General features: G+C 39.2%; 1 protein-coding gene across 1 annotated transcript in view; it reads left to right on the plus strand.

Moving 5' to 3' along the window:
* LOC125224947 (zinc finger SWIM domain-containing protein 8 homolog) overlaps positions 1 to 16,663 on the plus strand; it is a 56,757-nt gene that overhangs the window by 9,260 nt on the left and 30,834 nt on the right. The window contains exons 4-13 of the mRNA XM_048128466.1: positions 922 to 1,085; positions 5,740 to 6,050; positions 9,573 to 9,768; positions 10,868 to 10,984; positions 11,640 to 11,747; positions 12,558 to 12,818; positions 13,295 to 13,429; positions 13,870 to 13,948; positions 14,577 to 14,788; positions 16,395 to 16,548. Coding sequence (XP_047984423.1) covers positions 922 to 1,085; positions 5,740 to 6,050; positions 9,573 to 9,768; positions 10,868 to 10,984; positions 11,640 to 11,747; positions 12,558 to 12,818; positions 13,295 to 13,429; positions 13,870 to 13,948; positions 14,577 to 14,788; positions 16,395 to 16,548 — 1,737 coding nt within the window. The remainder of the gene's footprint in view (positions 1 to 921; positions 1,086 to 5,739; positions 6,051 to 9,572; positions 9,769 to 10,867; positions 10,985 to 11,639; positions 11,748 to 12,557; positions 12,819 to 13,294; positions 13,430 to 13,869; positions 13,949 to 14,576; positions 14,789 to 16,394; positions 16,549 to 16,663) is intronic.

Below are 16,663 nucleotides of genomic sequence, written 5' to 3' on the forward strand. Positions count from 1 at the left end.
GACTTGGGAACTCTGGCACAACTATCTAGAACCCGAACCCTCCTTAGAACTTGTACACTCCTTTTTGCTGTGTACTTAACACAGCAAGGGGGAATGTACAGGTTTCTGATGGGGTGGCAGCGCGCATGTGACACTGTTTGAGTTGCAGGCGTCCACAGGTTGCGGTGACCGCTTTACATCGGGCGGGTCGTATGCTTGTTTGCCACCGACGTAGTATAAAAAAAAAAAAACTACATGATATATATTGACGGACCAGTCGAATTTCAACTTCTCCGTCCTAAATACGGATAAGGACGAACAAATCGGAGCGTAACCAACGCGCAAACGACGCTAACGATTCCAGATTTAAACACAAAATTTTCGCTTTATATGATTTGATCAGATCATGATAACAGAGTTACAAAGTACAGAGTGCCCTAACCTCGGCCAAAGTGTGCTTTAAATGCAAAGATTGCTATAGAAGGAATAGGCAATTCATTTTGACTAAACATTTTGATGCCCTTGGTGGAACGCTAGAACGCAATTGGTTGATAAGTTCGCATCTCGTGCGCGATTTTTCACATACTGCACGCTTAGCTCGCACGCATTGTACAGCAGTGTTACCAAAAATGGTGTAGATCCTATGCCGCAGCCTTACATAATAACATGTGTTAATGTTTACATTGTTTACATACCTCTGCCACACACTCGACGAGCGGCGTGGGAAGTAGCGAGGCACAGGCATAGTGCGGCCGCGCTACTCGTCATGTCGCTCGTCATGCCCACTGCCTCCTATTTTGTCGGTTTTTTGGCGCGAGTCAAGGGCCGGTAACCTAGTGCGATTAGTCCCGCGAGAAGGGCAGTGTGTGGGCGAAGAGGGCAACATCGCGGCAGCGCGAGGAGCATAGTGTGGCCGAGGTAACATGTTTATTTTTTGTGCAGGTTTCCACTTGTCAGCCACGGTGTCGTTCAACATGCCACGAGCCCAGTTCAACGTGGCAGTGACGTTCGACAGACAGCGAATATCGTCGTGTAACTGCACTTGCTCGTCCACAGCGCACTGGTGCTCGCATATCGTCGCCGTGTGCCTTTACAGGATACATTTGGTAAGTATTGTTTAACATTAGACCACAGTTTAGCGTGGCAGTGGCGTTCAACAGCAAACAGCATAGCAAAACATGGCGCTCTTGCCATCTCGCGAGCCCTGTCTGACCTGAAAAATTCTGCTTGCACACCGCTGATTTCTGGGCAGTTGAGAGAAATCTTCCACTGTTATGTACTGTACTGTACCTATTTCCATGCCTTAATATCTCCTTCAAGAAAAGAGGGTACTCCACTCGAGCAAGCATGACACCTAGCACGATATGGTCTATTACGTCATTGCGTCCTTTCGCACTTTCTGTAGGTCAAACATACACACACTTTCATCTACGAATGGTGACGATATAATAACTTACAAATGCTGTGCATATGCAGTGTGCAGTGGTTGTAAGACTTGGTTGTTGCCTTACAATAGTTATTTGTTATACAAGGGAGCAAAGTTGTATTTTAACCGAGTGGGGAATTGCGACACGAACTAGCGAATGGATTCTAGGTTTGAAGTTCAAAAATAGAATCCTGAGCGCAGAGAGTGTTGCAATACACACGAGGTAAAATAACTTTGCATCCCGTGTGTAACACATAACTTTTCACCTCACTAAAGCGAGGAAACACGCAATAAAAACAACTGGGAATAAGTCAATTTGCGTTTAGGTATTACAATTTCCTCGATGCACCGACCGACACCACAAAAGTTTCAAATTAAGAATCAAGAAGAAAAATCTATTTGGGTGCGTTCCGTTTCACGCGTTTTGAGATTGCAATGTTACTTAAGGTGCGTTCTGAATAAGTACAATGGAAGAGTCAAAAATACAATTTCTTGTACGATTTCAAGTGTTTTATGGTAAAATCATGTTATAAATTTTTTGAATTTTATGTTTTTAGTCGGATACAATTCGATATGAAATTATTTTTACGTTCGCATTACATGATTTGTTAAGACAATTTAAGCACAGGGAGAAAATTGTCCTGTCAGGCACATGCCTTTACAAGAAATTATATTTAAAAAAGTAACTAATGACACGTTCTGATTTCAAATATTCTTTGCACTCTTGTTGATAAAATGCGATTTTGTTATCTGTTTTGAAAGAATAAAAATGTCCTTTCCGAGCTAGTGAGGTGAAAAAACATTATTCATGGTGCTCATGAGCACCTGACATGAAAAAGTGTCGCGTTCGTTATTCGATACAGAGCCAATCAATTCTCATCAGTGGTATGTACCGAGAGGATCAAACTACTGCCTGCGGGTAGAATCCTGCCGGCCCTTCTCAATCGGCCCCTAGAAAGGAAACGGAAAGCCAAAGGCCACATAATCCGGTCCGCAGGGATCGTTATAGCAAAAGTATTTATATAAAAAAACAGTTTAAATATATCGTACATTTAAATTTTACGTTTTTTATAAAAACAAAATGTTTACAAGCGCGCCTACACAAAACCATTCAGTACTTATGCAAGAATGTGAGAAACGTTTAAAAAGCTAGTCTGAATAGGTAGACAAACATTTAAATCGCGCAATACAAAATTAAGACAGAATTTATTAGAAATTGCAGGATAATAACATATATATTTTACCGCAAACTTTCAAGTGACAAATTGTTCAAGTTTACGACGGCATGGCAACAATATCGCTTTTACGTGATCGCGGTGCGATTAGATATATCAATCCAACTTCTAAGTGCCGTCGCGTACCGGCTTTCCCGGCGCGGCCTTGGCATTAGACGCTAGCGACGTAAACTGGCAATGCCACGATTCGCTAATAATTAAATATATGATGAACCTTTGGTATTTTCGAAACTAACTGCCAAATATGTGGTTATTATTATACTTACTTATTCAGCGATGCACACCGCACTGTCTAAATATTAGAGCTCAATAAAGTAAATTCTAACTCTACCCTCCCTCTACTTAATGGAAATATCCATATTTGTTAGAAAGAAAACCCTATTATTCAATTTCTGTAAAAGCGAACGTCGTAATAACAAACTCATCCCCCCCGAACCCATTTTAGAACTATACAGAAAAGGTCCATACTTTCAAGCAATCCAGATTTACAACAAATTGCCTAACAGAATTACGAATACTCAAAAATTGAACGCCTTTACTTCAAAGCTGCAAGCACTATTAACAGACAAAGCCTACTACTCCATCCAAGAATTCATGGAAGACAATTTTAAGTAAGTTACCTACTCGTAAGCACAAGTTATAAGTAACTATGTACATAGTTTTAAGAATCTTGCCATACCCTTCACAGGTGCCATGTGTTCATATTAAAATAATATTATTGTAACATCCTGTACGTACCATGGTAAGCAAATAAATGATTTATGTTGAAACTTGAAACCCTTTTTACTATTATTTACAATGTATTGTTAAAAATATCTGAAAAAATCTTATCACACTTATTTTATTTTATTTTTACTTATTTGACTCACAAAACAAGTTACAGACATTAATAGAAATATAAAAATTCAATTTTACTTAAAATACTGAGCTGGCCTATAACTCTAAACATGTGTGCACAGATAGTATTTAATTTAAGTAAACAATGATGTTGATTTGACAACTATGTAAAATTATTTTAAATGCTCGTAGGAAAACTTTTTCATTATATATGAGCAAGATTTTTCATTGCACTTAATTATTATTCTACCTAATACCTATTACAAAATGCTCAGTCAAGTAATCCTAATTTTTGTTGTGGATACGAAAAAAGGTAGATAGGTTAACCAGTTACATCACGCAACTATTAACAACGAATTCCTTATACCCACAAAATCCTCGAGTCAAACCACAGTTAGATTTAAATAATGTAACCTCCATATCTTTATGAGTCACAACTACATTTTAACTTGTCAATGCCGTAATGCTAGCCTGCCCCTTAAAATTTGGCATTGGTGACTCATTTTAAAAAGGATCACGTATTAGAGATGACTGTCTAGACAAAACGTGTTAAACTGACTAAATATAAAGTGAACAAAGAGCTTACTCTTTTAAATTTAATTATAGGCGTTGGCACTGAATAGTAGACATATTAAAAAGTCTTTGAGTGTATGTGAATATAAATACATTGAAGCAAGTCTTTGCTTAAATGTATTAGAGTTTCTATATCTAGCAGATTTCAGTGGCTCTCGAAAAAATGTGGTTCCATTGTTATGTTTACATTGTTTCGCCACTAACACTACTATAAAATTGCAAAAATACTTGTATTTGCACTTTTTGTCTGTATGAAAAGAAAGCAAAAAAAAAACATTTTTTTCCTAATAAAACACTAGTAGTCTAACACACACACACACAGTCTAGTAAACACAAAACGGTATTAAAAAAGGTACTTTAAATTATTTAAATTAAATACAACCAAATAACTTTTAAATTAGGAAGGATGAGATGAACCATTGTCGTAGGTACACATTAAACCGCCGGTCAGAAGATAATTTGTCAGCAGGACTTATTGTAAGAAACACACACATATGTATAATCTATTGTGAAAAGGATAACAAACTATGTACAGTCAAGTGTAAAAATATGGGTGCGTACAACTTATCAAAAATATGTCCCATAGCACTTTATGTCGGCGGAATAAGGTCTCGGTACATATTTTTGAGCTGATAAAATCGATACGTATTTTTGCACTTGACTGTACCACAAAATGCATTTTCTAGAAACTAATTCAGGTTCATTTAAGAAAGTGATCACGGCAACGAGTGACTATGAAGAGTATGAAGTGGACATTCTATTATAATAACTGGCGCAGACATTGAAACTATTTCTTACACAAACTCGCTGTGTCAGATAACCGAACGCATTATACGCCGGAACATGATGTCTTAGGCCAAATCTCTTCCTGCTAATCTGTTTTCATTGGCAAGTATCCCAGATAGAAGATAATAGAAATTGTAGAACTCTTGGTTATAGAACCCTGTATTTTTAACTATTTTCTTATGTAAATATAAATTCTTGCTTGCTGTTAAGACATATGTAACTCCGTATAGACAGCTACAGTCTAAGAAAAAAACGTACCTCAGAACCATATAGAAAAAGGTACGGTGGCCTAGATGGCGTTATACCTTTGGGGGACGCTCGGCTAGATGGCGCCAATATTAATATTTGACATTTTAACACATATCAAGCTAAGAATATGGGCCAAATTGTCAAACCTGAGGTTTAAAAGTTTTAAGCCTGTGTCGAGAGATGGCACTGGCAGTCTATGCCCTGTGATTACATATTTTACTTTGACAGTAACTCTCTATAATACTTGATCCTCTTTGCTTGCTGTCAAAGTTCAGTTATAAATCTACTTGTTTAACGATAATTCGTAAAATGGCAACAATTGGGTTTGTTTTTCGGTAGGGAATTTCACCAGCTTGTGTAAAAAGTAAATTGTATTATTCTAAATGTATTTACTCTTATAAAGCCGATGTAGTACATACAAAGTGTACAAACACTTATTAAATGGATACAAATGTCGCTTAAGTCCCTTGTACGTTAGTATCATCATACTCCTTGCATTATTCCGGCATTCGCCACGGCTCATGGGAGCCTGGGGTTTTGAGAACTAATGGTACGTTAGTGTGAGGCGACAAAAATAATGGGGCAGCCATTCTATGGGCCGCTCTTTGGCCTGTATCTTATGACTATACACTAAAACTGTATTCTCTCTTCTAGCCAACACAAGTATGCCTGCGAGCGCCTGTATCCGAGTCCCTCCAACGTCTCAGACGCGACCAACTCCAGAAGTTTGCACAATACCTTATATCAGAGCTGCCTCGTCAAGTCCTCCCCACGGCTCAGCGTATACTGGACGAGTTGCTATCCGCCCAGCCGAACCAGATTAACACGACCTGCGGGGCGCCGGATCCGACCGCCGGAGCGTCCGCGTATGAATATACGTCGTGGTTCCTGGATGAGAAGACCTTGCACAACAATATCAATAAGATTTTAGTCAAGTTCTGTGTTCCTGCTCCTATAGTCTTTAGGTAAGTTGAATTTGGACTCATATTATTGTTACAGGTCTTGTGTGGTAGATATAAATGTTGACCTATTTCGTAATTTATAAATGTAATTTGATCTAAATGTTATAAACTTGTTAGGCTTAACTAATCGTCTAGAGAAGCGGATGATATTCGAAAGAAGAAACAATTAAACAATTAGGTTTACTGGTAGAGAATGCCTCATGGCATTAAGTTCGCCTTTTGTACATTAAGTTGTTCTTTTGTGCAATAAAGTTCAAATAAATAGGCTTGTAAAAAATTACGTAAGGTATAAAACAGAGTCACAAATGAAATTTATTCTCCTAAATCTAATCTAAAATTCGTACAAAAGCATCAAATTACTCATCTTGAAATTGTTGCATTTGTGGGTCCAAGTGGTAGCATATAAAATATAACAATTATTTTGAACACACCTAATATAATATACAGGGTGTCCCACGGCGATGCCACATGGAGGGAAAGTACCTTAAATATCAGAGATAGCATATTTTGCTGAAAAAAGACTTTATTTTATTTTCAAAACTTAGTAAAAGTGCATTCAAATTTTTTTAATTTTTACTATGAGGACTTATACAGGGTGTATTTGGATAGCGGGTCAGTAAGGCCGGTATGAGATCCCGTAGTCCTACATGAAAATAGTCTAAGGGGACCATCCATCAATTTCAAATTGATGAAAAATGGCATTTACAGATTTTGGAAAAAACATACAGGGTGCGAGAAAAAGGGCATTTTTGACAAACTTTTTTTTTGACGCCAATTGATCCCATTCCTATCCAGGATCAAAAGCTTGTATAAGGGACCAAAAAAAAATTTCCGGCTAGAAAAGTCACAAATCACGAAAAACTTTTCCCGTACAATTTGTATGAAAAATTTTTTTTCCACATGGTATTTTTATAATACCAATCGATTCCATTCCTATTCAGTATCAATAATTGCTTAGGGGTCAACTCACGACAATGCACCAAAGAAAAAAGTTTGTCAAAAATGCCCTTTTTCTCGCACCCTGTATGTTTTTTCCACAATCCACTACGGGATCTCATACCGGCCTTACTGACCCGCTATCTAAATACACCCTGTATAAGTCCTCATAGTAAAAATTAAAAAAATTTGAATGCACTTTTACTAAGTTTTGAAAATAAAATGAAGTCTTCTTTCAGCAAAATATGCTATCTACGATATTTAAGGTACTTTCCCTCCATGTGGCATCGCCGTGGGACACCCTGTATATTAGGTAGCTACATTTAAATTGACATAATTAAGTCTGATTATTCATGCTTACATTAAAATCATGTTACAATACTTCCTGCAACCTACATTGACACATACTTTATCACATGTTATGAGTTATAAAACAATTACGTGTCATAAATTAAATTGCAATTCACATAAGGTACAGCAGGGCAAATCTCGACTGGGGGGCAATAGTAATTGGTCCATTTTTTCCATGTTTTACAATGTTAGCATTATAAAAACCGACTCCAAAAATAATTGATTTGTTTATAATTTGGATGTTTAGATTATTGCAATACGATAAGAAATCTGAATTCAAAGGTTTATTATTTTTTGCTTTTTAGTTTCTACGTGTTTTGTAACGCGCTTTTTTTGAAGGCGGTTTTATTTTTTGTTAAAAAGTTAATTTATTTGTTGATTTTTAGTGGTTCCTATTGATATTATATGTATCAATCCGAATATATGTACAGTAGTGAAAGAATTATCCTTTAACTTCTAACCATTGAGGAGTTGACCTTCCATCATCAGCTCAGCCACATAAAATTATTACCATCAGGCGTAAATACTGGTGTACCTTTGAAAAATACATTAAAAACATTACATGTGCCTATAACATTTGAAGAGTTCCCTCGATTTCTCCAAGATCCCATCATCAGACCCCGACTTGGTGCCAATGGGACCATCTCGGGGTTATACCCGTTCGATCAAAAAAAAAATTTTGAAAATCGGTCCACGATTCTCGGAGATATCGAGTAACATACATACAAAAAAAAAAATTCAGTCGAATTGAGAACCTCCTCCTTTTTTGAAGTCGGTTAAAAATAGAATGTCCACTGGTAGGCGGGGCAATTCCACGTAACTGTAATGTAAGTGACCACTTCATTGCATGTTTTTTTTATTTATGATGCAAATTAAAATCTTAATTTATCTCTAGATAAGCCTACTTTTAATCCTTAGATATATTGATATTTAAATTAGCACCATGAATAAAAAAACATGCAAATAATTGGTCACTTACATTACTCTGTTACATGGAATTACCCGGCGTGTTCAGTGAGGACTAGAGTAGAACTCAACAGTCGAGATTTGCCCCGAAGTACCTTAACGGAATTGTAGTAGTAGTAGTAAAACACTTTATTGTACCAGAAAATAATACAACACACAAGAAAAAGAGCTTATCACTAGTACAAAGGCGCAATAATAATGTAATAATGTAATTGTATTGTAATAGGTGCAATGTGCATTCCTTGAGTCCCTTACGAAAATTTATTGTCTTTTATGGTAGCTACTTCAATCGCATATAACTCGAGAATGTTTACTTTATACTGCTAATTTTTTAGCCAAGTAATGAAATATTGTCAGATACAAAATCGCTTTCTTAACGTTTTCACAAGTATTAGGAGTGACGACCGGTCTGGCTCAGTCGGTACGGTAGTGACCCTGCCTGCTGAGCCGCGGTGCTGGGTTCGAATCCCGGTAAGGGCATTTATTTGTGTAATGAGCACAGATATTTGTTCCCTAGTCATGGATGTTTTCTATGTATGTATTTAAGTATGTATATCGTTGCTTAGCATAGTACAAGTTTTGCTTAGTTTGGGGCTAAGTTGATCTGTGTAAGGTGTCCCCAATATTTATTATTATTATTGCATTTGGTAAGGCGCATTCTCGTGGAATGCCCCAATATACCTTTCTATACACTTCTGAGAAACATGGCCATTGACATTTACCGGAACTGATGAATAACCCGATTTCGAACTCACGGGAAACTGAATGAATGAATAACAAAAAGAGATGAATAAAATATTTTTGAATAAATTTACATGCTGACCTTTTGAATCCTGTCTACTTTATATACGACATCGGAGACATTAACCCTATCAGGAGCAGCTTATAATGTAGCTTTAAAGCCATATGAAACTAAGTAGGTATTTAAATTTTGGTATGCTTTCGAATCAAAATATAGCTGTCGTAGTTCCGTTCCGTTCTTAAGTGAATGTCATCAAGACACCTATAAAAAAAGGCTCCTTTTACCTTTGACTTACAATTTTAATAAAAGTTGAATAATTTTTTATGGGTACTTCTTGTCTTTGGAGGCTGTTTTTTGTTGTACATAATTTATTGACTAAGCCAGGATCTTTGGCACGCCACTTGAAAAGTTAGATTGTCAATGAAATACTCATTCTAGAAATATACAGGTGTCCCTCAACGGACGAACAATGTACTAATTAAAGAAACTAACTTCAATCGGTACCTATTCTAACATGTCCAATCTTACAGTGACGTAAACTACCTAAGCACAAGTGCGCCCCCGGCCGCAGCTGAATGGTCGTCCCTTCTCCGGCCCTTGCGCGGCCGAGAACCAGAAGGCATGTGGAACCTACTATCCATCGTGCGAGAGATGTTCAAACGGAGCGACAGGAACGCTATACCACTTCTGGAGATCATCACTGAAGAGGTTATGGCGTGTGAACAGGTCAGTACAATCCTATATTATACATATTTTTGTAAAAATTAAGGCCGCGAACCCGAAGCATGTGAGACTCTCTATCGTGCGAGAGATGTTCAAACGGAGCGACAGGAACGTTGTACCACTTCCGGAGATCATCACTGAAGAGGTTATGGCGTGTAAACAAGTATTTAAGACCCTATTTATACACTGTAAAGTACTTAAGTAAAGGCAGAATAGGGCCGTACGAAGCCAGGAGCCCGAAGGAATGTGAAACCTACTCTCCATCGTGCGAGAGATGTTCAAACGGAGCGACAGAAACGCTATACCACTTCTGGAGATCATCACTGAAGAGGTTATGGCGTGTGAACAGGTCAGTACAATCCTATTAAACATATAAACATGAAGATACCCTAAGTGAAGATGAAGTCGACTATTGATTTTGCGAGGCCGTAAGTCCGAAGGCATGTAGAACCTCCTCTCTCAATAGTGCGAGTGTTCCAACGCAGTGACAGAAATCACTCACTTCACTTCTGGAGATCATCACTGCGATTATCAACACTGAAATCATAAGCTATTGTAAAATAAGCACTAAAACATGTGGAATCTTGTTTATAGTGCGAGAGATGTTCAACATTGACATATAAGCTCCAAATGAATGTGAGGAAGAGAACATTGAAAATATCTTAAGGTTCAGTCTCTTTGAAGCAACTGAAGGATCGCACACACTTACATTTTACCAAAGAGGATCAAGTATTATAGAGAGTGACTGTCAAAGTAAAATGTGTAATCACAGTGCATGGACTGCCATCTCTCGATACAAGCTTAAAACTTTTGAACCTCAGTTTTGACAATTTGGCCCATATTCATAGCATATTCTTGATATGTGTTAAAATGTCAAATATTAATATTAGCGCCACCTAGCCGAGCGTTCCCCAAAGGTGTAACGCCATCTAGGCCACGGTACTTTCTTCTCTAGGGCTTTGAGGTACGTTTTTTTCTTAGACTTTATCCGTCTATACGGAGTTACATATGTCTTTGATTTTACTTAACAAATTCTGAGCTAAGCTGCTCCAATGAATAATAAATATAAGACGATGATGTCAATGTTTCTTTGTTTATTTAGATAATAGTGTGGTGGTACAGCACAAAAGCAGCGCTAGTGGCTTGGGGCGGCGGCGGCAAGCACGGCGGCAGCGGCAACTCCGCCGCGCAGCATGCTTGTTCATCTCTATGCGATGAGGTAACGGACTAGACTTTTAACTTGCTATAATAAGGTTTGAGAGGGGGAATATGCTTTGCTAACGATAGGAATAGCGGTAGTGTCTCTTAACTGATTTTGGAACTAATCTCTTTGAAAAGCAGAGTCTACGATGGCTACTACAGCGGAAAAACATAGAAAAAACTACTACATATATTGCAACATCACGACGACGCGAACATTGTTTAACTCGTGCCGTGCGATATTACAAAATTGAAAAGTAAATATTATACAAGTAGGGTTAAAGAAGTCAGATGGTCAATCGGTTTTTTTTGTGTCAACAACAAAATATACAAATTTATTTAACCCTCGATGCAAAAACGACGGGGTGTTACGCGTTTGATGCGTCTGTCTGTCTGTCTGTGGCATCGTAGCTCCCGAACGGATGAACCGATTTAGATTTAGTTTTTATTGTTTGAAAGCTGTGTTAGTCGGGAGTGTTCTTAGCCACGTTTCATGAAAATCTGTCCACTATGTCGCGGTCGGGGGTTTTTTCAAAATTTTAATTTTGTGGTTAGGTTATTGTAGATCTTGATCTTTGTTTACGTTTCGTGATCTGGGAACCCAGACAATGAATCATGCCCTTAAGTTTGTTTTAGTTATCTTTCGTGCACTATATTATTTTTATTTGTAACAGGTTGTGGTACTCTGGCGTCTTGCTGCCCTGAATCCCGGCCTGGCTCCTCATGAGCGTGACACTTTGCACGAGCAATTCACTCAGTGGCACATGAAAGTGTTGGATAAGGTGAGTTGTGTGCTCGAATTTATTCAAGCCCTTCCATAGTTCAATAGGCGAGACGACTAAAAAAAACTAATTAGGCACTTTTGACACGTATTTTTTCTTTTTTCTCGTAAACGAAAAATGACGACAGTGCGTTGAAGTTTCGCGTGACGTCACGCCTAGGTACAATTTTTACTTAGAAGTGACGTCACAAGCCCCCACTTCGGAACTTTGATGCTCTATATCTTTGTATTTTTTCATTAATTAGAAACAGCGAAAAATATGTGTTCAGTATTTTTGGACGATCTAACTGACGGACTAAACAGAATGCCATTTTTTTATGTAGTCGTCATCCCTAGTAAAGATTAATTTTCATTGGTTACAAAGCTTAAAGTCAAATTTAAAAGAAAAGAGTATCGTAGGATATCGTCACTACTTTTAAAAAATCTCGTATCTCACGCTGTTCCTCAAAGTTAAAACGCAGTAAGTCTATATGCATTCCATACATACTTACTACAATTTTCTTTTCATTGACAGACGAAGATACAAGTTTTTTTTAAAGTAGTGACGATATGCTACAGCGAATTACGAACTGGGTCACTGTCTGCACTGCATTAAGTTTTGTGATCAAAGTTCTTATATTTAATATAGTAACCTAACTCCTAAGATCATCTTAATTTTAGGAGACTAAGAATCATCCTGATTATAGCTGCCAAATATTTATGTTAAGTAAAAATTTCTATCTTTTATCACAGGGTGACAGACCGTACAAAATGTATGATTCCAGCCGAATTGCACTTTATTAGTTTTATTATCCTCATTTCTCCCTGACAGGTGGCCAAAAATCGCAACAACCACATGGGCAGCTCATCATCCCACACTCGCCACACAAGGACCCACTCCCACCCCCCCTACATCAACGGGATATCAGAAAACGAAGTGTTCCCCGGCTTCCAACCTGCTATGGAGGCCTGCTATCTAGAGTGGGACGACTATCAGATACCCGGAGTGACATACACTAAGGACTTGAACCCGCTGTATCACAGCCCGTTCACTATATTCAGACATGCTGATAAACAGACGGATGTGCATCAGGTAAAATTATAAATAAATAAATATTATATAGTACAATAACTTTGTCGCTTGAATGTATGAGGCAGTATGCGTCGCTTAATCTGGTGAACTATTGAGTCTAAAGAGACAATTTTAGTATCACATTGTAGCAAATTTAGTCTTCTTTAAAAGCGTCCTAAGAATGGTTTTTCAAAAATTGGTCCTTTAGGGTTATAATCGACAAAATTTGAAAAAGAAACGATTTTATCTCGGTTTTTTCTATTTTTGACAAAGTTGCGTGCGGCGCTCGAGGTCACAAACTTGGATTATTAATTAGGTCAACATCTTAATCACTACTCGCTACGCTCGTGGTTCAATATTGGATTCTTTCTCTTGCTCGGGTATCAATATTGGCACGTGCGGTTAAACAACTTTGCCCCCTTGTAAAACAAATAACTATTGTGTTATCTAAATAAGTATTTCTTGTCTGTATTCTAAATGTATTGTCATTATTGTAGGTGAATTCCTCAAAAGCAGTATTAAACAACGAGATGTCTTTGAGCTACCGTCTCACCAACCCAGATCCTCACCGCGCCTTGGTACACCGGACCAGAATCAATGTGGACTTGGCCATCCCCGGACCTTCAGGACAAGTAAGTAATATCATGAAAACTTAAAAACATCCGGTAACCAAACATACCAGCATACCACAATGTAGATTGACGTGTTACTGTCGAAGACGAATATAAATACTCTTAAATAAAGTGGAACCACACACCAATATATCACATAAGTTAAAATTTGACTTTTTAAATTATTGACTCTGCAGCAGTGGCGAGGCGTGAAAATTTTCGTTGGTAAAGCCGGAGGGTTTTTTGGCATCTGTCTTGTATGGACTTCTACAGATACTAGAGAATTTTAGGGAACTCGTTGGGAATCGAGTTGTATCGACGCTCCGCCACTGCTCTGCAGTATGTAACGTTGACTACACGGGGTATTTGTAAAGGTACAAAGTTCTGTACTAATTTGTTATCGTTGAAATTATCGTCTGAAATATTCGGTATTGATTTAAATGCGTGTATTTGGTTTTCAGCAACCTTGTGGCTCGGGTGAAGGCAGCAGTGACCAGCCTGGGCCCAGTGATGGAAACCATTCCAGTGTTTCATCTGAAGGTAAATCTTCAAAAGTGGTTAACCTTTTAGGAGGTGAGAGGTCCCGATTTGATTCAAGGGAATAATATATAATCATTTCACCGCGTGTGGTGTCGGGTTAAGAATTTCACCACCCCCTTTCTTCCCGTGGGTGTCGTATAAGTCGACTGTGGGATATGGGTTAAATTGTGGCGTAGGCGAGAGGCTGGCAACCTGTGACTGAAATGTCACAATTTGAATTTCTTTCAACTCCTTTCTGCCAAGGTACTGTGACATTGAAACTTAAATAGTTCATGTGCTCTGCCTACCCGTTTATGGGATACAGGCGTGATCATATGTATATATGTAGAAGTACGGATGGAATGGAACAGGTAGTATACATATAACACGGCAATATATAAGAGTCCGCAGTGTACTGACTATTGCCGCATACCACAACTAAACCGGTTCAGTTTTCAGTCCAACCGGATATTATACTATACTATACAAAATGGTCACTTTAATGACAATGTTCAATACTGTCGATGAAATTCGGAAGACGTAACCCAATCATCGCTAAATTGTCAACTAACGTTTTCGACGTCTCTTATACAAACTTCTTTCATTCTGACTATATTCACGATAACTGATGATAATTATTATCCCTCAGGTTTCTGCGAGAACGAAGAAGAGATACTAGTAGCCAGCGGCGTCGACACAGACTCGCAAGAGTCCAGCTCTCCCGCAGTATCATCAGATGACGCGGCGCGACGCGTATCCAACGATGACTCGGTGTCTGATGACGACTGTAACCTGTACTTCTATGATACGGCCGCTGCTAGGCGCGCTGTGGCCGGCGAGGGAACTAGCGGCACTGCTGTGGTGAGTCTCTCACACACTGTTTCTGTCTCTCATGATATACACTCCCAAGAGCCAAGCTCACCTGCAGTATCCAACGACGACTCAGTGTCTGATGACGACTGTAACAACCTGTACTTCTATGATACGGCCGCTGCTAGGCGCGCTGTGGCCGGCGAGGGAACTAGCGGCACTGCTGTGGTGAGTCTCTCTCACACACTGTTTCTGTCTCATAATATAGACTCCCAAGAGGCAAGCTCACCTGCAGTATCCAACAACGACTCAGTGTCTGATGACGACTGTAACCTGTACTTCTATGATACGGCCGCTGCTAGGCGCGCTGTGGCCGGCGAGGGCACTAGCAGCACTGCTGTGGTGAGTCTCTCTCTCACACACTGTTTCTGTCTCTCTCATGATACATACTTCTTATAGTCTAGCTCACCCGCAGTATCCAACTATGACTCGGTGTCGCTGTGGCCGGCGAGGGCACTAGCGGGGCTGCTGTGGTGAGTCTCTCTTCGTCTTTCCCTCTGTCTCTGATACAAACTGCTAGTTCTGCTCACCTGCCGTGATATCCAACGACGTGGTGCGTTGTAAACCCAATTTACGACCTCTAGTGGTGACTGTAATCTACTACGATACAGCGGCGCATATGTCTGGATTTTTCCTGTATGGGTCGCATGTATCAACTGATTCTTATGAAACATTTGAGAGCGGGCTTAATAATTATATTGGTCGTTTTAGTTTCCGGACACTTTTGAAAACGATGACTGAACTCTTAAAGCCATCCAGCAAGCTAGCGTCATATACCAATAAAAGGTTGTTACTGCAAATTAGTGAAGTCTAGTTAAACGTCCCTTTAGATCAAAGAGGATCGAGTATTATAGTTACTGTCAAAGTAAAATGTGTAATTATAGTGCATAGACTGCCATCTCTCGACACAAGCTTAAAACTTTTGAACCTCAGTTTTGACAATTTGGCCCATATTGTTAGCTTGATATGTGTTAAAATGTCAAATATTAATATTAGCGCCATCTAGCCGAGCATTCCCCAAAGGTGTAACTCCATCTAGGCTACCGTACCTGTTTCTCTAGGGCTTTAAGGTACATTTTTTTCTTAAATTTTATCCGTCTATACGGAGTTAGATATGTCTTTGCTTTAGATATAAATAACTTACGGTAAGCAACAAGCAAGGTGTCATTTGATATTTACCAGTCGCTTTTCGGTGAAGGAAAACATCGTGAGGAAATCGGACTAATTCCAATAAGGTCTAGTTTACCCTCTGGGTTGAAAGGTCAGATGGCAGTCGCTTTTGTAAAACACTAGTTTTTTTCCTAAGCCAAATCTTAACCGCCAGAAATTTTTGATCGAGCGTGCTCGTGTCGCCACCGACAGGTATTGTACCACGCAGAGTAAGGTTGGCATAGTTATGGGAGTTATAAATGGGCTGTAAAAACCAAATCAGATCTTTGTCTCATTTATCAGACTATGGCGGAATGAGCTGGATATGTGATGTCTTATATATCAGACTCTGGCGGTTAAAGGGTTAAGGAGGATGATGAACTTACGGTAAGCAACAAAGCGAATAATGTTCTTAAAAACGACATATAATAATGATTTATTGTTCCAGCAATGCTCCGCCTCGGCCACAAGCGGCTGGGAGTGCGGCTGGGAGGTGTCGTTCGCGCGCGCCGAGGGCCTGCAGGCGCACGGGCACGCGCGCGAGGCGTGCGCGCTCGGCGCGCGCCTGGCCCAAGAGCTGCTGGCCCGCCCGCCGGCGCTAGGTAACCTTAGGCCGTTTTCACATTATCCGATCCGATATCGGATGTCGTAAGGATTTCAATGGAAAAAATCCAAGATGGCGCCTGTAATGTATGGGATATCGGTCCTACATCCGAT

Source organism: Leguminivora glycinivorella, chromosome 3 (genome assembly GCF_023078275.1).
Source record: "Leguminivora glycinivorella isolate SPB_JAAS2020 chromosome 3, LegGlyc_1.1, whole genome shotgun sequence".
In the NCBI taxonomy this organism is placed as follows: Eukaryota; Metazoa; Arthropoda; class Insecta; order Lepidoptera; family Tortricidae; genus Leguminivora; species Leguminivora glycinivorella.